The following is a 27,839-nucleotide window of genomic DNA, read 5'->3' as shown; positions in this document are numbered from 1 at the left end:
GTTTTGGCGCCAATGAGTTTTGCCTAATACTTCAAATTAAATGCCATTTTAATCTTTTACATTCACAAAATGTGAATACTTACAATGTTTTAAAGGGAGATTATTGATTCCTGAAATTTATATTCTTATTTATAAGTTACACTTGTGAAGTATGAAAAGTTAGCTTTTATTAGTTTTAGTTGTAATTGTTTTTGATAAGTAATTATCAAATAGGACCTTAGGGAGGTTGAGAAATAACTTTTCCATTTTGCTTGAAACGAAACTTTCTAATAATACAACTTCTAGTATTCTTATCACTATCATACATTAGTATTCCCTCTATTTAATCAGAATTGCCTCATAATTCTTCTTTATTTGTTCTATAGAATTAGCCACATATCATAAGTGACACTAAAATCACATTTTCAGTCTCACGTACTTTGATCCCATCAATTTTCTCTCTCGAATCTCCATATCTCGTATGAAGTAAATCCAATGACCAATAGGCAATGGGACAAAGGGAATACTTTGTTTTATACTCTCCATATAATCATCCTAGGAACTACTAGTAAATCTGAGTATTATTAAACGTGATAAAAAGTCAAGTTACGCTAGAACCTAAGACGGAGTTTGGTGAGCAAAGACGGCACGTTTTCGCGCCAAAATTATGCAACAGACAAGTGCTCTGTTCAGGGCTTTTTGACATGGGCTTAGTTTCAAAGATTAATGGATTATCTGGATATTACTTCAGCTGGGCCGTGGGCCTGTTCATATATGATAACTGGGCAACAAAGTTTTTGGCCCATATATTGGAATGTTTGTTTTGTTAAACTCTTCTAAATAAGTGTTCTTTTGTCTTTCAGAGTGAAATAAGAGACTAATACAAATTACAAAATACAGAATACTCATCATTTAAGAACTTGTTTTTGCATAATTCTATAAGATATGGTAGTGTTTAACATTTGAATTTGCCATTATCCTTGATTTTAAAACTCGTTTAATCCATCTTTTGTTTGTAACTGTACAAAACTTCTACTCGTAGTATCAATTTTTAGAGAAAGGGAGTTAACATTAGCTGATTAGCATGCATCATATAGATCAAATATCGTCTATACATCATATTCCTTTTGTGGCTCTCGCTACGCCAAAAACAAAGACAAAGTAAAGTATTATATAATCAGCTGAATTTTACTTTTGGCTGAATTTTGTTAATTTGCAGCTAAACATGTACTTCTATGAATTTGCCCAAATTTGAAGCTGTTGGATATTACGTCAGTAACAGCAAGCAACATGGTTGGAGACCCACTTTAAAAATGCAGCCTAACTAAGATGCCTAAACCCTAAAGTAGTAGACTAGCTAAACTAAGTACCAACTTAGCTGCAGGTCCACAAGAGAGCCTAAATCTCATTTGCCCTAATCATAATTTCTATTTTAGGCCCAAGTCCTTTAGGACCGTTGCCACTAGTGTTTCTATAAATGTATAATCTTGCAACACCTTTTTTTTTTAATTTTGATTTTCCCAAGAAACCTCTCTCTTTGCCAATAGAGTATAATCAAATGCAATATATTTATACTTAATCAATAACTTTTTAAAATATCACATACAATTGTTTATAATGTGAAATTACTAATGATATACTCAAAGATTTTATATGTAGGGTTTTTTGGCACATTTTACTAAGATACATACTAAGGACTAAGCTGAATTATTATTTTCTGCGCAAAAACAAACAAAGTTGGATTACGAGTAATACTAAGTTCTATTTTTAGCTACATACATTCGAATACTTCTCCTTTAACTATAAAACTTTAAATCCGTCAATTCACCTTGGTGGAATACTTTTTTGCTCATTTGATGAACGAACAGAAAATTAAGGTTGAATGTACCCATCCCTATGTGCAATTGTGCACAATGCACCCCATGTTTGTAGAGCTAGCCTTGTCGACGTGTCATGGTGCTACCTCTACCTAGAGAGTATTATGGCAAGTTGAAAGAAGCTAGCTCAAATCTCAAAAGAGAGTAAAAAAAGGTAAAACAACAAAGACGGAGGGCAAAAAGAGATTATACAAGGAAGAAGAATGAAAGCTTCATAATTGAAAAAATAGCATACATTACAGAAGACTCATTAAATGCAACACATAACGCATAGTGCAGGCTCAATAATCCAAAAAATGCGAAACAATAAATGAGACAGCAACCTATTAATAGAACTACTCAGATAAAATACCACAGTACTAGAAACTAGTGCTACAGTATAAATTTATTTATGCTAAAACATCAAAAGTACTTGCATATTTAGCAATAACAACAACAATAAATTTAAGGTGCAGGTACAGACAATTGAGGGAATTCTCAGAACATTTCTTTAATTTAAAAAACAAATAAAAATTAATTTCTAGTTTGGGAATGTGTTTGAAATTTGGTTCCCCAAAGTTAAATTAATTCTTACAGTTTGTTACCACATTTATGTAAAACTACCTCTGTGTAAATAGTACTCCATTTATGTCATTCTTATTTCATTTACTATTTTTGATAGAAAAGGAATATCTTGCATAGTTGCACTAGATTGATAGCTACTCTAGTGGTTTATCATATTTTCATGTATATTACGGTTTTTTTTTTTTTTTTTTCAATACAAAATGATAAGAAATAAAAGTAAGAAATTAATTTATTTTCAACATTTGGTATAGGGATTGGCTTTGGTATAGTGGAGTTTTTTTTTTTTTTTTAATAAATTTTTTCTTATAATCAATTAATTCGAATATGATATACGGAGTATTTATAGACTTTAATTCGAAACTGATAATAAAGGTACAGTTTTTAAAAGTGTGTAGTACTCTCTAATAATAAAAGAACATTTTGTAGAAATGATATTTAACAACCAATTAAGGGAGAATACATGATAGAATTACATAACTCATATGGGAGGAATAGAATTTTATATCTAGTGTGTGTTTAAATTTTAATTAGAAAATTAATAATTTGAAATGTATGGATTTATGTGTATATCTTATGGAGTACAAGTTTGATTTTTATGGTGCTTAGAGAGCCATAAAAGCAGGGTGATGAAAATTGATCTCAAGATCCCCTAAAACTGAGAGGACAGAAAGCTCTAAGCACTTTGACTATCCCTCATTCTCTGAGTACAAGTTTGATAACAATGAAAGATGTTCTCGTATAATGTACAAGTACTATTTTCACCCAAAAATTAAAGAAAAAACACATAAGGACTTACAAAATACTACTTTGATTGTACAATATACAGTGGAGTATTGAATTATATACAGTGTAATATAGCCCATCCTCTTCCAAATGTAAGAGAGCTATCAAAGCAGTAGACAGTGGGAGCAAAAAGTAAAAATAGCCCCACAAAATAATTTATTAAATTAACCCTACACATTATTGGAAGTATATATAATAAGGTTTTGTTTACATTGAATAATACCAACAATGGATTTAATATAGAGTACGTGACCCTCCTTTAAATTCAATTTGCATCATGCATGAATGCATGACAGCAACCATTTTTATGGGGGACGACGCTCCATTGAAATAGACATCTCTAAATATTACTGCTACTTTTTTTTTATATTATATTTACACAAGATCATACTATATTATTTGCAAAAATATGGTAAGAATATAACTGCTCATTCCATCACCAATTGAAAGTTTAATCCTTCTTTTTACTTCTGTTTTGAAAGTGACATAGAAGAAGCTCTCCATTCTTTGTTATCCTACTTTTTCTCTTGTTTTTCTATTTGTCTTTTCTTTTCTTTTTTCTTTATCATACACATAATTCTATGGTTTTTTTTCAAATGAGTGGAACAATTATTCGCCTTTTTATTCTTGTTATTATTGCTTTATAATTCACATGCTTGTTTTTCTCTTAGGCTGAAATTGTGACGTGACTTGATTCAAAAAATTTTAAGAATTGAGATAAAATCAGCCTTTTCCATGCATGCATGGAGTCCTCTCACCTAGATGCATGGCAAATATATACGGAGTATATATCACCCAAAATTGTAACTTCGATACCTTCATGTAGAATTGATAATCACAAGCCTTATCACAATCTGCGTCATTAATATTTTCATCATGAATAATACACTATAACTTCCTTTATTCTTTGTATATAAGTACAGTTACACTCTTTCTACCCACAATTAATTGTTCCACTTTAACTTTAATTTAGTAATAATACATGGAAATATTTCAATTATATGGTATGTGACTACTATTTTAGTATGAATAGGGTATTATCTTGATTAGAACATCGACCCATATTGTCATATGAGTATTTTAGCTAACTTTCTTTCAGAATTGACCCAAAACAAACATGATCATATCATCATATATAGGGACGAAAGACCGGTGTCTATAAATATGCGTACAAAGCAAGCACCAATATATTCCTATGTTTTTAATCTGTAACAAGTTTAACAACTAACAAAATTACAAGGAATGGATACGGACTTGGACTTGCATTGCATTGTGTTAATATTTATTATGTTAATATGTTTCATAAATGATATACAAATACAAACTTGCATGCTTGATCTAATCTTAATTAATTTTGAATTAGTACGAATTTAAAATAAGTGCTGTCTAAACAAGCAGAAAAGACACTTAAAAGTTCAAGTGTTGTTGTCTGTTAAGATGTACGAACCTGCGAATCTTACAAGCTGGTTCCTTTTGCTTCATATTCATCTGCACTTTACATAATACAAACAAATCTAACCATATTAATAAACTTATTAAGAGTACTACTGTAGTTTATAATAATTTCAAAAGAGTCCAAACAAACATATGTTACCTACCATATGATTATATTTACATTAATACGTACGAATTTATAATTATGACTTTGTTTCAAAAACATAAGCCTTAAAGAGCTCGGTGATGTACGTATGCAATTTTTTTTTTTTTTTTTTGAATAGATGTACGTATGCACTTTCTATCTTCTTTAATAATTTAAATACTACTGCAAATGCAATGTTACACTTACGTAAATGTTTCATATTTATTGCAACGTGTTTTTACTTACACTCGATAGATTTACAGAGTATCTCTTTATCCCTTCTCTTCTCTTTTCTCAATACATACTTTGTAATTCCTAAAATATCGAGCATCGTCCACAGTACATGTTGCTATAAGAAAGAACGGGAAAAATATATGTGTTGTCTTTAGGCCACCATGACATTCATATATTGCTAAATTTTTTGAAAAATCCATCTATGAATTTTGTTATAAATCGAGAACGTGATGACTGGATAGTGGAGAATAGTCAATTTCTAATGAGGTGGTCCATTATTATATTATTTCAAGAGATTTTAATTTGTCTAATCTAAAGATTGTTTCTTGAGTTAAGTCAATTTATTCAAGTGTTGTAACATAAATGAGTTCACAGCCATAGTTTTCTCATGGAAAATCTGGACCATATTTTACAGTTACGCAGACATTGGAATAAGTAGCTTAATATGGATAGTCATAAAAACAGCACTGTACTTGAATTGTTTACATGGCTAAAATAAGCTATGGTCCAAATTTTATTTGTCAACTAAATCGATATGATAATTGAAGTATAAGTATGCATAATTACTCAATCACGTTTGCTTTTGACATTCATCAATAGATTTATGTTTTGTATTGTGATTTTATTCGATGGATTCTTTTACATTTTACGAGCAAATTTTAACTACCTTGAGGTTTTTTTTTTTCACTCACCACCTATCTTGTTGAGTATATGAAAAACATTTGTAGTACATCTTAAGCATAATAATACTAGTATTCACTCAAAATGTGATTAATACAAGTATACAATCAGGATACCAACCCTTTAACAAAACTTCAATTAATCCTAATCATTTTAATGCTAGTCAATTACTAGTATTAGACATACAAACCACTTCTTTCTCCTCTCTCTAATAGGGTTTTAATTTTCTTGGCCGTTTAGGCCGGTAATAGTCTAATTTCTTCAAAAATTAGACTATTTTCGACCCTTTTTCTTTAATTCAATTTAGTTTTTTGCTTTATTTTACAATTTGGTTTGTTTTGCTCTCTCCATCTGTGAGAGTCTGTCCCAATTTTCTGGGTTTTCCAATTCTCTGGGATTTTGATTCTCATCCATGGATGAGAATTTTATTTTTAGGGTTCTTGTAATAATTGAGAAGGTGATTTGGATTCCTATGGGTTTGGGGTTTGTCATCAACTTTTCGTTCAAAACATCACCGCAGATCGCGAAGGTCTCTTCTTGGAAAGATGCAAAGACATCGAAAATCATTGCTCGCGTCAAGATTAAAGCGGTGGGGTATGAGATATGCCAAATATGCAAATTAATTATGATTTTGATTGTAAAGTAATGATATTTTCTCTAAATCAGTGATTTACAGATCTTTATTATTATAAATGCGGTATGACTATTATTTAATAATATTATTAATTCCTGTTAAAAAAAAAAAAAGACATAAAACCATATCCAAGCAAACCAACAATGCAACATTCATTCTTTAAATATTGTTATACTGATGAACTGTTCCTCCACTTGTAACCATCTCAAATTAAATATGAGAATGACACCTAAGAAAAATTAGCACAAAAAATTGTCAAATGAAAAAGTGTAATTCAAATCCCTTTAATCTAAAAAGGATCAAATGAGATCATACATTTATTAATTTTAATTCAAACCCTTTTTGCTCTATATGGATTGTAGGGAAAGTAATCTCTGAAAGTCAATTGTGTTATTGTCAAAAGAGAAGTTGATTCCCAACTTTTCATGCTTAAAACAAGTTTCCTTTTCAATGAAAACTATCACACTTTTTAAGTTCAAAAGATGTCCCATAATCTAAAAATATGGATAGTAATTGCAAATATGTCAAAAGTTAAGGAAACATCCAAAGTCATGTTCGTTTAATCTTTTCCAAATCAATTCTTCACCCCTACATTTCCCTCCTTCCTTTTGAACACTATTTTTTTTTTATCTCTCACAACCAAACAAACCATCAAACAGCAACAAGACAGAAAATCCAAAGAGATAAAAATTAAATTAAATAGAAAGACAAAAAAAATATTGTAAGAATATGCAAATAAGATCACACAAATGAACCAAAAAAAAAAGCTCATTGATTACAGTCAATAATCATCATCATAATAATAATAGTTAGTACAAGTACAATACAACACTAATCACTACTAAATCTCACCCTTTTAACATCCTAACAATAAAATTAAAACTTCTTTTGATTTTTTTTTTTTTAAATGGGAATAAATAGTTAAGAGCAATAAGAAAAAAGAGCTTCCCAAATTTCAGTAAAAACTTCAACAATAACCCTATGATGATGAGGAGAATTAAGAGATAAAAAGCAATGCAAAAGTTGCTCCAATTCTTTAGCTCCAAATATTTGCTTCTCAATTATCATTTCCACCATTGATGTTCTAAAATCATTGTAAGGATCACTTGAACTCTTCACCACCGCAAATGTATCCTTCACTTTCCCTTCCAATGGGACCACTCCAACCTCCTCTCCTTCCTCCTCCTTCACCATTGCTCCACTTTCTTTCCTCAGCCTCGAACCCGGCTTTCGCCTTCGTGTTCGAGGCCGAGCCCTAATTCGACTTCGACTAGACTTGTTCATTGGATTATCAGAATCAGAAGATAGAGAAATTGATTTAGATGAAAAAGATACAGACTTTAAAGAAAATAAAGTCTCTGTTTCATCTTCTTCTCTTTCATCATCACTGCTGAACCAATCACCAATGTCTGTCTCATTTGAAGAAGAGTAATATATTTTATCTGGGTTTTCTTTTTTCTTCAAAAGGGTATTTTCATTTTTATAAAATCCCTTGTTTTTCTTCTTGTTTTTCTTTCTTTTCCCCTGTTTTTGTGAAAACAGGGGAGAAGCAGGGGATGCTGGAGGACAACGCCGGCCACCGGAATATTCCACAGCCGGCGATAAAAGTGAGTATTTTCCGGCTATTTTCCGGCGAGGTAAAGGGTTTCCGGCAATGATACAATTCTCTCGAACCATCTGATCAAAAGTTTCAGGGCATCTAGGCTTACAATACATCATTGAGGAAGATGATGAATGTGTTTGTTTGGATTTAATTACAGGGGAATGGAAAGGATAATCATCATCTTCATCTTCTTGAGGAACCTCCATTAATGGAGTTTGAAGAAAAATGGTGTTTTCAGGGGTAAAGATAGGAACTTTATGATCAATTACTTCAGAAAGATCTTGGGTTTTGCATGAAGAAGTAAAGATTCTAGGGATTTTTAGCTTGAATTTGTTCTCTTTCTCCATTTTTGGAAGATGAGAGAGAAAGTTGATGTTTTTTTGGGAAGGAGAGGGGTAGTGGATGGAGGATCTTTGTGGATTAAATAGGAGGAATTATAATTTAAGAATTCAAAATTATTTATTTTAAATTTTTATTTTTTTAGGGGTTTTGCCCCCATTTTAATAAAATAAAAATAAAAAATTTGGGGGTATGTGGAAATGTGGAATATGGTAATTGGAGGTGTGATTTGTTTGCTACTAATTGCCATTGGTTCATTCCCTCGAAAAATAATGAGTAAAGAATAAAATAATTAGAGAGAAAAAATAAAATTAGAATTGGTTCATTTTCATTTTTAAGTCGGCGCGGCTTCCATCACCATCCCAAATAAAATATTTCACAATTTTTTGTTTTATTTTTTGGAATTTATTAATAGGGTTGATGGAGACCTAGTAATAGTATTGTTGTACTTTACTCTAAATATGTATAGACAATTCTACTTATTTGAAATTATATCCAAAATGACAATGCATGTATTGGATTAATTGTTCCTTCAACTTATAATATAGGTACTCGACTAATTGTTGTTTTCAGGATATATATGAAATACGGAGTAAGTTATATGTAGTAGCATAGTATGTAGGAATTGATAAACATATATATCTTGTGATATGATATTTTACATAAAGGAAGTAGTATGAAATATGAATCGTTCTTACAAATTTTCCATAGCATCTGATCCATGACTATACTAGACGAGCAATGTCAGTCCAATTGTATACGGGCTACTATTTCGTTCATTATTGTTAATGTCTTGTATGTGTATTGTTGGTTTATTTCATCAATAAGAAACTAAGAATTGAACATATAGTCGTTTAATATTTTTACTATCATAGTTAAACTTTGTATTTACATTCAAAATAATGAATATATTTTAGAAAAATAAAAGCATTTATTTGGTAATGGGGAGTTTAGAATCAAACCTCTAACTTTTTAATTAGGAGGTAGAAGTTTTATCATTGAGATCATATCTCACATGATTATCTTTAAGACTTTTAAAAGCTAAAAGTAAGGTGCAATAAACAGAAGTCTTATGTAGATTAATTTGGTATAATTCACTGTTATTTGTCCAATAATTATAGCATACCATTTTTCTAAAAGTTTATTTTGGTCAATAATTTAAGAGAAAACTCACTAAATTTGTTTAACCGAAATTCTAAATATCCAAATTTGTTAATTTAAAAAAAAAAATACGGAGTATGAAATTAAATGCATATTGAAATTGTTTCTTCATCGCTTTTTTTTTTTTTTTTGGGATAGAATCCTTCACTGCATTTCATAGGCGCTTGAACTTTAGTTAGGTTTATTACCTCTAATTCGAACATTTAATTTGAATTAGCTTTGTTCTAACCTACTCAAGAATGTATGTCTTTAACCCTAGAATATAGCGGGTACCAACTTTGTTTCCACTACTTTACACAAGTATCATCGTATTTAATTTGTCTTATATTGCCTCACAACCTATTATTAAAATCTATTTTGTACCAAAAAAAAACTAATAAATCCAATATTCAATATGAATAGAATTAAGATGATGTGGAGCTATCACCAAGCACAATGTAGTAATTTCTCGTTTTTTTTTACTTGACCCGCTTTGACTTTTAAACTATTTATCACCTCTTATTTGACCGTCTTTTGTGAATTATATACTTCCTCTGTTTTCTTTTAAATGAAACAAACCTTTTTGACACACTTTTTTAGGAGTTGATTAGAGTAGGCAAATGAACGAATTTAACAAAATAATTTTAACACTATAATTAGAAAAGGGTTAGTTACTACGTGTATAAATTATATTGATTAATTTTTTCGTTTACATTGCTTAATCACTTCCTCAAAGTGCGTGTTTAAGAGGTGTGTTGCATTTAAAAGAAAACAGAGGAAGTATATGTAAAAATATATTCATGTGTGATCTTATTAGATTCGTCTCAATAAGTACTATCATAATATATATTTTCTATAATTTTTACTAAAGGGAATTAAAGTTATCGATTGTTAAAGAACATGAAACATGCCAAGTAAAAAAGAATTAAAGAAGTATATAGGTTTGCCATAAACAACCAACAATTTTAAAAAGGTGCTACATGCAAGCTACGTACTAAAGTAAGCTAAGTATTGGGGACCAGGTATTACGTTTAAGTGACATTCAAAATTTAAACTGTTGTAAACTCTATTTAACTACTACATGAAGACCTATAACAACGATAATACGTATTATATTACCTACAATTATAGGTTATATTATTAATTACTCTAATTTACTACTAATTTGAGATTAAAGCGTGTAGTATATGATGCACAGAGCATGTCTAGTTGGCTTCTAAAGGTCCGTGACATATTATTAATTTAATTCGTAGCTGTAAATCTGCAATAATACCTTTAATTTGTATTGACATACATAAACCTACTTCTAATTGCTATAAACTTTTCATAATGCAAGATTGGGATGGACAACTGACATATAATTTAAGTCGAGACTAATGTCACACATTTATGAAGGAGGACTAGCAAATACGAAGCAGTATGAATGTATGATGCTTTATCTATTAACAATTGGTTTTAAGATGAAATTTTAGCTTGATATTTGCATGGGGTCATCAACCAAACTTTCTTTAGGCTTTTACTTGTGAATATATAACCTATTGAAAATTTATTATGATAAGAAAATTGTTTTATAATTTTATATAATCATACTTCATACATTTATATATGCTACCAGTAATATTATTAGTGATTAAAGCTTGATCTGACAAAGTGTATAAATATACTTGCATTGTATTTTTTGCTTTAAAAAATAAAGTTAATTTGCCCCCACATCATACAAGCACTACGAACTTTACGGAACTATGATTTTACTTGAGCCCGTGACTTATTTGACTAATTAAAAACTTTACACGGTCTTTATTGACTTAATATATGATCATGATTATATAATATCATATAATTAGATAATCTTAATTCTTGAAATGTCGTAATATTAAAACAAAAAATACTGTATGTTCGAATATTTTAATAAATATACTCGATTTAATCATTTTCTAAGTACGTATTAGCGTGTGCAATATGTCATAGTTGTATGGATTTTATCCAAACTTCTACGTTGATGCTTTCACATACACAATGACAACTTAGAAGATGCTAAAATAAACAAAATACTCCTTAATCTTTGTGACTGAAATATTAAATTAATTACATCTTATTATGAATTGTATCTTAGCATGGTAAATATTTTTACAAAAATAATAAATTTTATATATGTGGTCAAATCCATATATATCACCTGTGACTTGTGACGTACTCCTTATCGAAAGGGCAAACTCGTGTGATTAGAAACATGAAAATTACAAAATTTTGATGCATAGCAGTTGTATCTCTTGTATACTTGTGGATAACAATCCAGGAGGTTGATTGGTTTCACCCCTGCAACTTATTTCTTAGACTGTAATTTTACCTCATTTCTGATTAGGGAATTTTGCTCCTACCAATCGGAATGCGCCACGTGGGCCAATCAGGTCCTGCCAAGTGTCCCCCAGATGGAACTATCAGGGCATGCCACGTGGCACACGCTTATTCGTCCACCTTGGACCTGTTATGTCATGACACGTGGCATACTCCATGCCTAATGGAGAAACCGGCCACCCAGGCCCAACTTCCGAGGGAAGCCCAATCAGCCCTAGGTTAACCTAAACCTAGGATTGGCACGTTTCCCAAGGTTATAAATACCTCCCTTAATCCTCATTAAGAGGGATTACAGAAAAAAACACATTGATTACACACAGAGATAATAGGCTGATCACGCTAACGAAGCAGATTACGCTAAAAACTCACATTAAACACTCTCACCTAGAGAGACTCAATCACTTTAATTTCCGCATTAATTACTCCTTAATCAAGTACTAACTTGACCGTTGGAGGCGGAGCTCCCACCACCAGGAGTCTCCGTTGTTTTGCAGGTACAGGCACCCGGTTCCAGTCTCGGAATTGTAACTCTCCCGCAGGACATCAGAAAACCCCGAAACATTTGGCGCCGTCTGTGGGGAGAGTACTTCTGAGATGGCATCCAAGTCTGTACCGACTCCTGAAGAGAGGCGTCCCCTAGACGACCCTCAAGTTCAGTCGGATCACGATACTGAGAGTGAATTTGAAGTTGAAGCTCACACAGCTTCAGACGGGACCCTAAGGGCCCGACGTACCCGTCATACCGAAAGGAGGGAACGGGAACATCTTCAAACTGGAAGTGAGCCAGCAGGCGCACCGCCTGTTCGGCAACAGCCGACTGATGGTTCTGCTCCCATCACAAGGAACGAACTCATGACCTTCATGAGGGACTTCAAGGGAGAGATTCAAGAGTTGATCAACAAGAAGCCGCCTGCTCCAGTCAAGGAGCAGTCGGCTAAGAAACCCTCCACTTCACTGAAGAGGAAGCCAGTTCAAGGGCGAGAGGCGACTCCTCATCCTAAATCTAGGAAGCGGGAGCCACCTGCCCTTGATTTCACAAAATTCCGTTTTCCTACAGGAAATAGGAAACATGTTCGTCATATTCAGGCGGACGGGTCGAAGCAAACATTCACAGACGCTCGGCTACTGCTAGAGCAGAAGAAGAGTGACCGATTGTCAGAGTCGACCTCTACTTCAAACTTCCAAGACAGTCTGCGAAATGCCTCGATGAGGCATACTCAGTCGTATCATGAGAGTCAGTCAGGCGGCACCTCCCGTCAGTCCGGCTTTCATAGCGACCAGGCGGTACCAAACTTACCATTTGTGCCGCAACAACAGTATTTTTTGCAGCCACCTCCGTTTGGTGGACCTACAGCAAAAAACGTCCAACCTATGGACTGGCAGCTACGGTTTCTTAGACTTGGTGAACAGCCGTCGGCCTTCTCCAAGGAAATTACTGAAGCCGCTCAGCCGGCCAAAGTGAAAAATGTATTAGTAGGCGCCTATGACGGCACTACTAACCCAGAAGACCATCTTATGGCCTTCACCAACCTGATGTACCTTCAAAGGTTGGATGATCCCACCTGGTGCAAGTGTTTCCCAGCGACTCTCAAAGGAATCGCACAACAATGGTTCGGCAACCTGCCGACTGGTTGTGTAAATAGCTTCAGGACGCTTGCTTACTTATTCACCTCCAACTTCGCCATGAACATCCCTGCAAAGAAGACGACCCTTGATTTAGGAAAAATTCAGCAGGGCGAGAAGGAGGGGCTTCGTTCTTACATCAGGCGTTTTAACCTGATGAGAATACAGATTCAAGGGTTACCGGATGAGGTAGCCTATACTGACTTTTTCAGAGGTCTCAAGGACGGGTCGACCTTCAAATTTGACTTGGTCCGAAAGAGGGTGGCGACTCTTCAAGAGGCCTTGATTGAAGCGGAAGCCTATATACAGGCGACTGATCTTTGTAGTACGGGAAGACAGTCGGACGGTAAAAGGTCCGACAAAAAAGAAGGACGACAGAAGCAGTCGTCCAACAAAGACGAGAAAAGAAAAGAGGTCTGGGCAGCTGATTCCTCTAAACAGCCGGCCCAGACAAAGAAAAAAGAATTCAAACCATACTCCCCAAAGTATGTGTTTAACAAGGATAACCAGTTTATCCTAAAAGAAATCAAGGGACAGATCTCAATTGAGAAGCCGGTCCCCATGAAGGGTTCTGCAAACAACCGGAACCAAGATAAATTATGTGCTTATCATGAAGATGTTGGTCATCACACCAATGACTGCATCAGTCTCATGCGGTATCTGGACCGTCTGGCTGAGCAAGGTGATCTTGACACTTATATCAAGAAATCTACGGGGAACACTTCCTCAAAAAAGCACTCGGCAAAAAAGAAACAACAGGCCGACAGCTCCGATACAGATGATGCAGTCGTCTACACCATTGCAGGCGGCTTCTCAAGAGGCGGCCCCACTATTCGGGGCAACAAAGACAGCATCAGACGGTTAGATGTAAATTCCGTTCACCAAGAACGACCCTCCAAATATTCATTTCCTGAGATTGTCATCACTGAAGAAGATTTAGGAGGGGTAAGAGGGCCGCATGACGACCCTATCGTCATTGAATGTAAAGTGGCCAACCAGAGAGTTGGCCGAATCCTCATAGATACCGGAAGCTCCTCAGATCTCATCAGTAGCAAATGTCTGTCGAAACTAAAATATCAGACTGATTGCATACATCCGGCCTCCCACCCTTTAGTAGGGTTTGGAGGAGGAGTCGTCCACCCACTGGGACGAGTGGATTTATCCATCCGCCTGGGCGAAAAAGGGGAAGGACGACACATGGTAGTTCGGTTCCTGGTAGTAGAAGAACTCTCGGCCTACAACATGATTCTGGGACGACCAACCCTGAATAATTCCAAGGCTGTTATAATCCCATCTCTTATGTTGCTCAAGTTTGAGAGGGATAATGGAACAGTCGGCTCCCTAAGGGGAGATCAGAGGATGGCCCGAGAGTGCTATCTCTCGGATGTCAAGCCCACTGTTATGGCCACTGGGTCAAGTGGTGAAAAAACAGACCTTGACAATGTCAAGAAGAGTGCGCTTGTTCAAGAAGCAGGCGGCAAGAAGAGAAAGGCATCCCAGACAGGGGCCGCAAGAAAAGAAAGAAAATAGCAATCATTGGCAGAGGAGCGGTCGGATGAGTTCCGCCCTCAGCCGGCTGGTGAGCATACGGACCTGATCTTAGACGACTCACGTCCTGATCGAACAGTCAAAGTTGGGACGACTGCTCTGAGAGACCTTGGTGACGACTTTCACAAACTATTGAAAGAATACAAGGACATCTTTGCATTCGAAGTCCATGAAATGCCAGGCATTAGTCCTGATCTGGCGGTACATAAACTGGCTGTGGATCCAAAAAAGAAGCCGGTACGGCAGAAGAAACGGAACCATGGCGAAGAAAGAAGTCAGGCGGCAGCCGCCGAAGTGAGAAAATTACTTGATGCAGGGTTCATTCGGCAATGTTACTTCCCAGACTGGGTTGCAAATGTGGTGCTTGTTAAAAAGCCGAATGGCACCTGGCGAATGTGTGTAGACTACACAGACTTAAACAAGGCGTGCCCCAAAGACAGTTACCCTCTGCCTAAAATTGATAATCTGGTCGACTCAACAGCCGGCCATGCTTTGATGAGCTTTATGGACGCCTACTCTGGTTTCCATCAAATTCCTTTATGGAAGAAAGATCAAGAGAAGACGGCCTTCGTCACTGATCAGGGGTTATACTGTTATACGGTCATGCCGTTTGGTCTTAAGAATGCTCCGGCTACCTTCCAGCGAATGATAAACACCGTGTTCTTTGATCAGATTGGGAGAAATGTCGAGGCATACATTGATGATATGATTGTCAAGACTAAACTTCAGAAAGATCATTTGTCGGACCTCCGAGAAACTTTCGCCACACTCAGGCGGCACCATGTCATGCTCAATCCCAAGAAATATGTATTTGGGGTTGAGTCTGGGAAATTTCTCGGATTCCTTATCAATCAGAGAGGAATAGAGGCGAACCCTGAGAAGGTGCAGGCAGTCATTGACATGCAGTCGCCTCGTACCATCCGAGAGGTTCAGAAGTTAACAGGTTGTCTGGCGGCCTTGGGAAGATTTCTAAGCCGATCAGGCGACAAATGCCTATACTTTTTCCAGGCAATTAAGAAGAAGGCAAGGTTTGAATGGGGGCTGGATGCTAAGGCCGCCTTCCAGAAATTGAAAGTTCACTTGCATTCCTTGCCGAGGCTGGTCAGCCCTTTGCCCAAAGAAGTACTCTACATGTACCTGGCCGTCTCTGATCATGCGTTAAGCGCTGTTCTTCTTGCTGAAAGAGACGGCTGTCAGCTCCCGGTCTACTTTGTCAGTCATGTACTGAAAAATGCCGAGTTGAGGTATCCCCTAGTGGAGAAATTTGGTCTTGCACTCTTCATGGCTGTTAAAAAATTGAAGCCCTACTTTTTGGCACATGCAGTTGTCGTGTATACAGACCAACCTATCAAGCGGCCACTGACCATCATGGAGTCGTCAGGCCGAATGATCAAATGGGCCATAGAAATACAGAGCCTCGAAGTTACTTTCGAGCCTAGAAAAGAAGTGAAGGGGTAAGCCTTTGCTGACTTTATTGTTGAGATGACTCGTCCTCCTGACTCTCAAGTTCCAGACCAAGTCTGGAAGGTATATGTGAACGGAAGCTCTACTTCAAGTGGTTGTGGAGCAGGCGTCATATGTCAGTCGCCAGAGGGCGACAGGTACGAGTATGCTTTACGCTTCAGTTTTCAGGCCTCAAACAATGAGGCAGAATATGACGCTTTACTAGCCGGGATCCGCATGTGCAAGGCGGCAGGGGCAAGAAAAATAGACGCCTGTTCCGATTCACAATTGATAGTGAGTCAGTACAATGGCGAATACGAAGCAACCCATCCGGCCATGATCAAGTATTTACAGGCGGTCCGACAAGCAGTCGGCTCCCTTGAGGATTTCCATCTGATCCAAGTGCCGAGATCAGAAAACAACCAGGCGGATGCACTGTCAAAATTAGCATCGTCCGCCTCCTCTGATACTCCTCGAACTGTTTTTTGGGAAGTAATGGAGAGGAGAAGCATTGAGGAAGAACCTATTGCAATCCTAGTTAGAAGCTCAACCTGGATGGATCCAATCAGGGCATATCTGGCAAACGGTACCCTGCCGGATGATCATCAACAGGCGGCAGCACTGAAAAAACGAGCAACCTGTTTTGAAATAATAAAGGGAGAACTTCACAAAAGGGGGTACCTTCAACCCTTCTTAAAGTGTGTTACTCCAGAAAAGGGACGAGAGATACTAGACGATCTTCACTCTGGTTACTGTGCTTCCCATATAGGCGGTAGGACGCTTGCTTAACGGGCAAGGCGGCAGGGCTAATTTTGGCCTACCTTAGAAGCAGATGCAATGGAGATGGTGAAAAAATGTGACAAGTGCCAAAGGTTTGGCAAACTAATTCACCGTCCGGCTACTGACCTCACTACCATTCATAGCCCACTACCGTTTGCTAAGTGGGGCATGGACATTCTGGGTCCATATACGCCTGCTACAGGCGGAAGGAGGTACATACTTGTTGCCGTCGGCTACTTCACTAAATGGGTAGAGGCGGAGGCTGTAAAGGGAATCAAGACGAAGGATGTAATTTCATTCATTTGGAAAAATGTCATCACTCGATTCGGGGTTCCCATGTCTATGGTTTTTGATAATGGTCCCCAATTTGAGACGCCTGTTCTCAAAAGCTGGTTGGGTGAACAAGGAATTGCACACTACTTTGCATCTGTCGGCCGTCCACAAGCAAACGGCCAGGTAGAAGCCTTTAATAAAATCATCTCAGACGGTCTCAAGAAAAAGATTGAACGAGCAGGCGGCCTATGGGCGGATGAATTACCACATGTTCTCTGGGCCATTAGGACGACTGAAAAAGGGGCGACTGGAGAAACTCCATTCCTCCTAACTTATGGTGCGGAAGCTGTTCTTCCAATAGAACACTACGAGCCGACTCTTCGAGTAATGCTATATGACGAAGAGGCAAACTGGGAAGCCATGCGCCTGGCATTAGACTCACTTCCTGAAAGGAGGGGCAATGCTGTCTTGCGCCATGAAATCTACCGCCTGAGAATGACTAGATCATACAACAAAAAAGTACACAGGCGTCCACTCAAAGTGGGGGACTTTGTACTTAGAAAAATGGAAGCAGTTGGTAGGGCTAATGAGTTTGGAAAACTAACTCCCAACTGGGAAGGACCCTACCGAATCTGTGAAGAAGTCAGGGACGGTACCTACCGTCTGGAAACACCAGACGGTCGATCGTTGCCTCGAACTTGGAATGTAGACAATCTTAAGAAATATTTCTTTTGAATGATGTAAATAGTCAAGAGATACTTAATAAAAGTTTGCATACTTACTATTCAATTTTGTACTAAGAGGGGCACGCCTACTAACAAATAGTCGGCTATTCTCCATGTTTAATTTTTATTTTTACTTAAGAGGGACATGCCGTCTGTACCTTTACAGTCGGCTACTCTCCATTGAGTATTTTACTCTATCTTCAGAGGGGCATGCCGTCTGTACCTTTACAGTTGGCTACTCTCCATTGAGTATTTTACTCTATCTTCAGAGGGGCATGCCGTCTGTACCTTTACAGCCGGCTACTCTCCATTGAGTATTTTTACTCTCTTCAGAGGGGCATGCCGTCTATACCTTTACAGTCGGCTACTCTCCATTGAGTATTTTACTCTACCTTCAGAGGGGCATGCCGTCTGTACCTTTACAGTCGGCTACTCTCCATTGAGTTTTTCACTCTATCTTCAGAGGGGCATGCAGTCTGTACCTTTACAGACGGCTACTCTCCATTTTCTCACCATATGGGCATGTCGTCTGGACATATAGTCGGCTACTCTCCATAGAAGAGGGCCGACTGGTTCCAAACACACAACCACCCCCTTATACTTAGCTAAAAAGATTAGGGCCTGGCCGACACCGTGCCTAACAGGCGGCTACCCTCCTTTTACTTAGCACCTACGTTCACCAAGAACTTACCAAGGCCACAGGCCGAATGATCAGACCAGGCGCCAAGCCAACTGATCCAATCTTCAAAACTAATACGACCTGTCCCAACATCATAGCAGGCGTCCGGCGGCATCCCTCCGGATGAAATTCGTCGCAGAGAGCAGCTCCCTTTTGGGTGGAACATTGCTCTATAAACTAATTACACGGCACCTATACGACTGTCCCCAAGGGCAACCACGTAGCCGTTTTTGAGACAAGGATAACTCTATCACTAACCAAACCAGTGGTAGCAGTTGACATCTGAGTCAGATGACCGCCTGTATTACTTGGGATAAATGCAGGGGGTACCTCTTGAGTTAATAGCCAACAAACATTGGCGAATCAAGGGGTCTAGCCGGCCTCCGCCGCCTGGTACCTCTACTACTCAAGCAAGAGTGACGGCGACTGAGTAACACCAACGTTAACTCATAGTCACTCCCTCAAACTTGGTATGGAACTTAAAAGGTTTGAGTAGACCGCCTGTTTTTTGGCAAATAGCGGCACTCAAACCCCTATTCCTACTAGGTAACCTCTTGAGTTAATAGCCAACAAACATTGGCGAATCAAGGGGTCTAGCCGGCCTCCGCCGCCTGGTACCTCTACTACTCAAGCAAGAGTGACGGCGACTGAGTAACACCAAAGTTAACTCATAGTCACTCCCTCAAACTTAGTATGGAGCCTAAAAGGTATGAGTCGTCCGCCTGTTTTTTTTTTTTTTGCAAACAGGGGCTCTCAACCACTACTCCTGCTAGGTTAACAACTTATGAGTTAAAAGCCAACAAACATTGGCGAATAAAGGGGAACAACCGGTACCCACCGCTTGATACCTCTACTAAGGTCCTTGGCAACTAACAATCATGTTCACTTGGTCAGACCACTTTCCTACTTGGTTAAATTTACAAATGACAGGACCGCCTGCCTAAAAAGGATCCAGTCTTTAAAATAGTTCGAATACCGATTGGATAAATGGCCGACTGATCGTCTATCCTGGAAACAGACAACCAGTCGTCCAGGGGCATAGGCGGCGTGACTAACTATCCGTACCTGTTTGCAACTATCGGCCATGTAAAACAGTCGGTCTAGTGAACAATTGGATATTAGAATATTCAATACTTAGACAAATTTGAAGCAAAACAAAAATTCATTAAAAAGAAGCCGGTCATTAAAGACCGGCAAAATATTCAAAGCCTCGGCCCCCTGGCCGGGTAAATACAAAACAAACGGCACGCAGGCCGTGGAAAGAATACATAAAGCTTAAGAAGGGGGCAGATCTTCAATATTAGCAGCTGCCGCCTGGTCAGCACTCTTCTTGCTGGACTCGGCTTCAGCTGCATCATTTTTTGATGCATTACCCCCAAGCGGCACAAGCGCCACTACCGGCTCCTCCTCCTCCAACGCCTCTTCCTCAGCAGCCGCCAGGATCTCTTGATTATATGTATCAGAACACTGGCGGTACGTTTTTTCCCATGAGGCAAAGTCGGCATTGGGGAAGAGGCGGCCCCAAGTCATGCGCTGGATTTGAGCGGAGTCTTCCATCATCTCCCGGACCAGCTCTTTCTTCTCTTGCTCGGCCTTTTCCGAGAGCTCCTGAGTAAGACTCTTCTCCTGGGTCACCAGGCGTTCCTTTACGTTGGCCAAGGATTTCTCCAAGGCTTCGTATGAGTACATCTTTAGGCGAAGAGGTTTCAGCTCGGCCTTGAGATTGGTGATGGTCGCCTCCAGCTCGCCATTCCTCTTCTGGGCCGCCTCTAACTGAGCCCGAACAGCGGCGGTAGCCTGCGCCTGATAATAAAGAATATCAATGGTCAGAACTTCATTTTGGGCAATTTGAAACATTGCCTTATCACAGTCAGAGGCGGCCATAGCTTTTGCAGCCTTTACCTCTTTGTTCTTCCGGTCAAGCGGCTTGCGAAGGCCGTTCACTCGGAGCAGGGCCTAAGTACAAAGGAACAGGCGTCAGTTTCCAAACAAAAAGAAAACAGGCGTCCTGGAATTCAAATACTCAAAAATATGCTAAGTATACCTCAGCAAGGACCCCTGCAATCCCGTCTAGGTCAAGGGTGCCGACACCCCTGACCGCCTCCCTTTCAGCTGGAGGAACTGCCCTGATCATAGACTTGGCCACCTCTACCAAGTCAGGCTCCTGAGGGCCGGCTGCATCAAGCATAAACAAACGGATTAGACCTAGTAAAAAAGGGAGCAAGTCTAAAATTTAAAAGGACAACTTCATACTTCTAGGCGGCCCAGTTGGAGTTTTAGAAGAAGTGGCCGGCTGTTTCTCAACCGCCACATGTATCCTGGCAGAACCAGGAGAGCTCGCAACAGTCGTCCTCCGGGCCTTGGGGTCCGGCTGTTGGGAAGATGAAGCTCTTGGAGCACCCGTCTAAAAAAGAAGAAAAAAGTCAGTATATGCATAAACACAACTCCAAAAAGAGGGTGAAAGGTTCGGAGCTCACCAAGGGTGCCCCCTTCTTGGGGGAGTCGGTTGAAGCTTGTTGCATGATGGAGGCCCGCAACATGGCCACTGAAGTCTTGGAGGCGGTGATTTTGCTCATGGCGTCAGCTGCAAAAACAAACAACAAAGTTAATAAAAGTCATAACAAGAAATGTATGGAACAACAGAGTATTCGACAGGCCGACTACCTCTTGAGCACCGACTGCTGAGGCCACAGGCGGCCAAAAAGTACTCGTCGTAGAGCCATTTGAAGCTCGGGACGCAGTGCAGGGGTACTTGCTCTCGTACCCCTGAAGTAGAGTCGACCCTCGACTCTACTTTAAAGAGTCCTTTATCAAGGATCTCTTTCTTAGCCTTGGGGGGAACAGGCGGCATGCTACGGCCGCCTGCAAGAAGGGGCGGATTCCTGTTCCACCTATTGAAGCGCTTGTTCAGCTCAGTGTCTGAACTCTCAATGATGAGGAAGGTGCTCCGCCAGTCCTTCCACTTGTTTGCTTTACCTCTCGTCATGAGGTAGCCCCTGTTGCTTGTCAATTGATACCAGCCGGTACCGCCTGCCTTAGGGGTCCGGCTGAGATAGTTCATATGGGAGAAAGCCTCGAAGCTCGGCTCCACCCCGTGCAGTTCGCACCCGGCCACATAGCCGAGTACTTTGGGGCTAACTGCCATAACCCCAACTCATACCCATCCAAGATCCGCTGAACAGCCGGATGTAATGGGAAGCGCAGCCCAACCTTGATGGCCGCCTCGTAGCAGCCAAAGCAGGCGCTATCATAACTGGTACCAGCCGGCCAGACGACTGTGTCTTCTGGATCCAGCACAAACACTAAAAAGTCGGGGCCCATTGTGTGGTTTGCGATAAAGCTCTCCACTTTCTCTTGCATGACTGTGATCCGGCCCCGAGGTACCGTGCAGTAGTAGGGGGTATTTTGCTCTCGGTAAGAGGCGGATGGCTCCGCCCAATTGTCCCCCTTCTCAACTGCGTGAGAAAGCCTCGCCTCTTGCAGGCGGCTGTTTTTCTCTTCTGTGTCCAGAGAATCATGGCCAGAAGAGCTAGACTCGGAATCGCCCTCTGACGAGTCCGAAGAGGACGACTCCTCCCCTCTCCCGGAGGGGCCCGCCTCCTCTCTTTGAAAAGGAGCAGAATTGTTAACTGTTAAATGGGAAGGGGTCACTATGACTCCTCCCTCAGAATTGCCGGTTTTCAGGCCGCCTTATTTCACTTCCACATCTGGCGCCTGGTCAGATGTTTCACTAATCGGCACCCTGTGGGAGGAGCCGTCTGAATTTGAGATCCTAGCAGTCTTTTTCGTTCTGGCCATCCTGCTCTGCATAGACACAGATACAGTCGGACTTTGTATAAAGGGCAAAGATGGGTCCGGAAAAGGGCAGGCGGCACTCCTAGTCCTAGATTCAGCCGTCCCCGGTGACCGGCTGATCACTAACCTAGGTCGTGTCGTGTGCTTCCGTGGTGCAATTTCAAAAAATAAAAAGAAAATTAAGAGTAAGAGAACCGACAGTTACCTGAACGAGTGACGATTGATGAAGTGCTGAAAATCCTGTGCAGTCGGCTTGTCAGAACAGGCGGTAGGCAGAAAAGGTCCAAAATGTCAGAGCAAGTTCAGGGGTCCGAATGTTCTCTCACAAAGTTCTCAAGTGAAAATGACTCAAGACAACTCTCCCTTATATAGGCGAAGTGAGAAGGCGAAGGGTCACTTTCAGAATTCAAAATTTGGGCGGGGAAATCTCTCGGCCTTTCGCCGACTGACACCTGTAGCAGGCCGTCGCGTGTTACAGTGCGGCACCTGTCACAGGTAACACGTGACCAGTCACGTGCCACCTGTGAGGGGCAAATGATTAGGGGATTTTGCTCCTACCAATCGGAATGCGCCACGTGGGCCAATCAGGTCCTGCCAAGTGTCCCCCAGATGGAACTGTCAGGGCATGCCACGTGGCACACGCTTATTCGTCCACCTTGGACCTGTTATGTCATGACACGTGGCATACTCCATGCCTAATGGAGAAACCGGCCACCCAGGCCCAACTTCCGAGGGAAGCCCAATCAGCCCTAGGTTAACCTAAACCTAGGATGGGCACGTTTCCCAAGGTTATAAATACCTCCCTTAATCCTCATTAAGAGGGATTACAGAAAAAAACACATTGATTACACACAGAGATAATAGGCTGATCACGCTAACGAAGCAGATTACGCTAAAAACTCACATTAAACACTCTCACCTAGAGAGACTCAATCACTTTAATTTCCGCATTAATTACTCCTTAATCAAGTACTAACTTGACCGTTGGAGGCGGAGCTCCCACCACCAGGAGTCTCCGTTGTTTTGCAGGTACAGGCGCCCGGTTCCAGTCTCGGAATTGTAACTCTCCCGCAGGACATCAGAAAACCCCGAAACAATTTCCAAAGTGTAATATCATTCAATCATGTAATTTTACGTACGTTGATTCAAAATTGTTATACTGGAACAGACATCTATCCTTATAAAGCTATTGAGCTGATGAAATGATTGCATGCATGCTTGTGATGAACTGATGATGTAAAAGTTGACAAAAGCAATTGAGCAAGGTATATACTTCCTCTGTTCTTTTAATATCGCATCACTTGCCTTTTAAGGAAGTTTCACAAATATTGTATCACTTCCATTTTATTGACAAAGTATACATCATACTAAGGAAATGATTTTGACACACCCATTGTGAAAGTAATTCATCATATACTGGCATACTGCTATTGTTATAAGTAGGTGTGGGCGAGCACAGAAAGCAATATAATACGGAGTAAACAAAAAGAAATGATTGCATGCATGCTTGTGATGAACTGATGATGTAAAAGTTGACAAAAGCAATTGAGCAAGGTATATACTTCCTCTGTTCTTTTAATATCGCATCACTTTCCTTTTAAGGAAGTTTCACAAATATTGTATCACTTCCATTTTAGGACAAAAAAATCTATGTTCACACTGCAAATACCCAACATACCCTTATTCTCACACTTACTTTTTATTTTATCTTTACATTACATGGACAATTTTGTATTTTTACGTTTCTCTCTCTTACTTATTCCCACTACCAAATTTTGCCTCTAAAACCCGTATGATGCAATAAAAAAAGAACGGAGGAGTATTTTCTTTTTATAAAAAGATGTATATACAGAGTATGAAATAATAAGAAACTAAGGAAGATAAGGTTAATGGGTAGCTTAGTTATTGGCAACTATTTCCTCTTCATAATAACATTGATAATACTACCTCCATTTCATATTAATTGCAACAAAGGGGTATTATTTGTGAGACATAAAAAATTCCTTTGTTACAATTAATATGAAACGGAGGTAGTAAGATAGATAAACTTATTCAAAATGGGGTGTTGGGAGGTTTTATTTGGTGGGTCACTTGTACTAGCACATGTATGATCGTGAGAGGTTATTTTTGAAATATCCTTCGTCAAAATTTTTAAAAAGAAGTGTGTAAATCTCGGAATTATATGAGATTTCTAGAGAGAGAAAATAAAAGAAGAGAATTTTTGTTGAGAGAGAAAGCTGAAAATTGTGGAAATGTTAAGTTGTCCTATTATGAGGTCTAATCAGCCTTTAAATACAACATTATTACAACAATTAACTTCTAACAAACTTCCTAGAAAAACGGGGAGCTCTAACAAACCCTGCCTAGTCAGCAATTATAAACATCTGTACAACAAATATTTTACAGTAATATTTACAACATCTTAACACCCCCCTCTCAAGATGGAGCAGCCATGATCCAATCTTGGATTGGTGGCTATGAAACAATACTAATCTTCAAGATGAGAAATCTACGCTGATCGAAACCTAAAGCTTTAGTCATCAGATCAGCAAGTTGCAAGGCTAATTGAACATGAACAGTTTTAATAAAACCAGATTGAACATTTTCTCTGATGAAATGCACATCCAGCTCTTGTGACTTAGACCTCAAATGCTTTGTTTTCTCATGAAAACAAGGATTTTCTGCAATGTGTTGTGCAGAAACATTGTCACAATATAAAGGAATAGGTGTATAAATACCATATCCCAAATCATGAAGTAGTCTCTCCAACCAAATAACTTCATTTGTTGTATAGCTCATACTTCTATACTCTGCTTCTGTGGAGCTTTTGGATACAACTTTCTGTTTCTTGGTCTTACAAGATACCAAAGCATTACCAAGAAAAATGCAGTAACTAGATAGATCTGCCTGAATCCACACATGTACCCCAATCTGCATCACTATAAGCTGTGATCTTCAAGTCATTATGTCCTGGATAAAACAAACCATAATGGAGAGTACCTGTAGACACCTGTTCTCTCCCAAAAAAAACCAAACCCAGTGATGAGTACCTTTCACGTCTTTGATTATCAAGTTAGGTGAAGAGTTGAAGAGTCTTGTGAAGTTTCCTTTAACCTTAACCATTTCTAACCTCTCCTAAAGTACCCTTAAACCCAAAAATCATTCATTTTGTGTCCTCTTAATAAAATATCCAAACCATATTATTTTGGTCCATAATCCTACTCCAATTATTGATTAGTTGGATGGGGTTTGAAAAGATCTTTCCAACAATATATTATAAGCCCAAATCCGACTTAAAACGAATAAGTTATGGCCAAAATATAAAACCAAGCCCAAACGTGACCTAGGTCCACTACCTACGACCCAATGATCATGTGAGGGTCCAAATGCCTTAATCCAAATCCTAAAACAATTAGGATTCATTAGGAACTTCTAGAAGTCTCTAGAAGGTTCTAATCTATCCTTTCCAAAAGATAAATATCAAAGAGTTTGAAATTGAATAAAACTCCTCTTTTTGAAAATCCTAATCTCGTTCGAATTCAAAGATGTTCAGATATGATTTTCTTGCCTCATAATTTTTATCCAAAATTACATGATTGAATAGCCCTTGAAATTATCTTTCCAATTATATATCATAATCCCAATTCCGAGATATAACGTAAAAGATATGTACGAAATACCAAACTTTATCCAAAACTGAAACTGTTCCACTATTTCGATCATATATTTTATTCTACAAAATATATGACTCTGATTCTAATTGGGTTGGAAAGTAGACTTCATTATCTTTATAACTATATATTATTTATTTTATTTCAATTTTTGGATCAAAAGTTATGATAAAAACAAAAACCGCAAAAACTGCTGTCTGTCGTGTCGCGACAAGACCGGTTTTATTCCGATTCGGATTCCGACTCTTTTCTGATCTTTTGACCCTATTTTTTCTTATAAATAGAGGTCGTTTTCCTCCGTTTTCATTCATCAACAAGCTTGGTCACCAACAATCATCATCAAATCCCCTCTCTAATATTCTTTCTCTATCTTCTTTCTTGATTTCTTAGCCTAGCCTAAACACATCCTAACACACATCCTTAGTACTTTTCCCAAATAAACACCATACCTCCTTCACGAGCCTCGAATACTCCTATCCAATCTCATAGATGCCTTCGACCTCGACTTGAAAAGTTGATAGTTCTGAGGATTTGGTCCCAAATCTATATTTCAATTCATATTTGATTTATTTGTTTGATTTAATCTTTCTTGAAGTTTACTAACGTGTGTATTGTTTTGATAGAAAGAAATACGAGGCATCAAACGCACATGAATATCATAAGAATTAAGTAAAGGCCGATTTAAGGCGGGTTCAATCTCTTTTAGGTTGGATTCGTACCATCATCGCCAAATATCCAGTCATGGTTCCGGACCACTATGGAGTTAGCCATCTCCGTGATCGTGAATGGGGTGTAACCTTCACACCCGTGAATGGTTTACAAGTTCCTAAAACTTGTTGGCGACTCTTTTATCTCTAGCTTCTTTCCCTTTGGACGGCACCATGCTTAAATGCATGATCACAGTGGGGCTTAAAGTTGAGTTTGAAAAATTCCCTACAGTACCCTTAAGATATCTCAACACATGTACTGCAGCAGTGAGATGAGGATCCCTGGCATGAAGGAATCGGCTTAGTTGCTAAACAATATAACTAATGTCTGGCTGAGTGAGATTCAAATAGAGAAGTTTCCCTATTATCTTTCTGTATTTCTCAGGATCATCAAGTAATGTACCTTCATCCTTGCTGAGCTTTAAACCTTTTGGCAGGAAAATTTGTTGTGTGACAGCCTTCCATATGAGCATCTCTCAACATCTCACCAACATATATTTCCTTTGGTTCAAAAGTATCCCTGACTGAGATCTAGAAACCTCTATTCCTAAGAAATATTTGAGACTTCCTAGATCTTTAATAGTAAAACTCTTGTGCATAGCAATCTTCAGACTCTAAATAACAACAACATCAGTACCAGTAATCAATATATCATTCACATAAGCAACTACCACTGTATAAGAAGTGTTATTCTTCATAATGAATAAAGAATAGTCTTGCTGAGACTGTGTAAAACCAAAATCAAGCAAAAACTTTCTTAATTCCTTGTTCCAGCACCTTGAAGCTTGTTTAAGCCCATAAATGGACCTTTTCAACTTACAAACTTG

General features: G+C 38.7%; 1 protein-coding gene across 1 annotated transcript; it reads right to left on the bottom strand.

Moving 5' to 3' along the window:
* Positions 1-6,719: 6,719 nt before the first annotated feature.
* Positions 6,720-8,662, bottom strand: LOC110707793 (transcription repressor OFP8-like). Its single transcript, XM_021885841.1, has one exon. The coding sequence runs from the start codon at positions 8,279-8,281 to the stop codon at positions 7,253-7,255; it is 1,029 nt and encodes a 342-aa protein (XP_021741533.1). The 5' UTR covers positions 8,282-8,662; the 3' UTR covers positions 6,720-7,252.
* Between the last annotated feature and the right edge of the window lie 19,177 nt (positions 8,663-27,839).

The sequence above is a fragment of the Chenopodium quinoa genome, unplaced genomic scaffold (assembly GCF_001683475.1).
Source record: "Chenopodium quinoa cultivar QQ74 unplaced genomic scaffold, ASM168347v1, whole genome shotgun sequence".
Lineage (NCBI taxonomy): Eukaryota > Viridiplantae > Streptophyta > Magnoliopsida > Caryophyllales > Amaranthaceae > Chenopodium > Chenopodium quinoa.
The sequence above is the reverse complement of the archived record's forward strand: the minus strand, read 5'-3'. Positions and strand labels throughout refer to the sequence as shown.

Excerpts from the sequence above, each read along its gene's own strand:
- LOC110707793 (XM_021885841.1), bottom strand. The coding sequence starts at position 8,281 with ATGGAGAAAGAGAACAAATTCAAGCTAAAAATCCCTAGAATCTTTACT.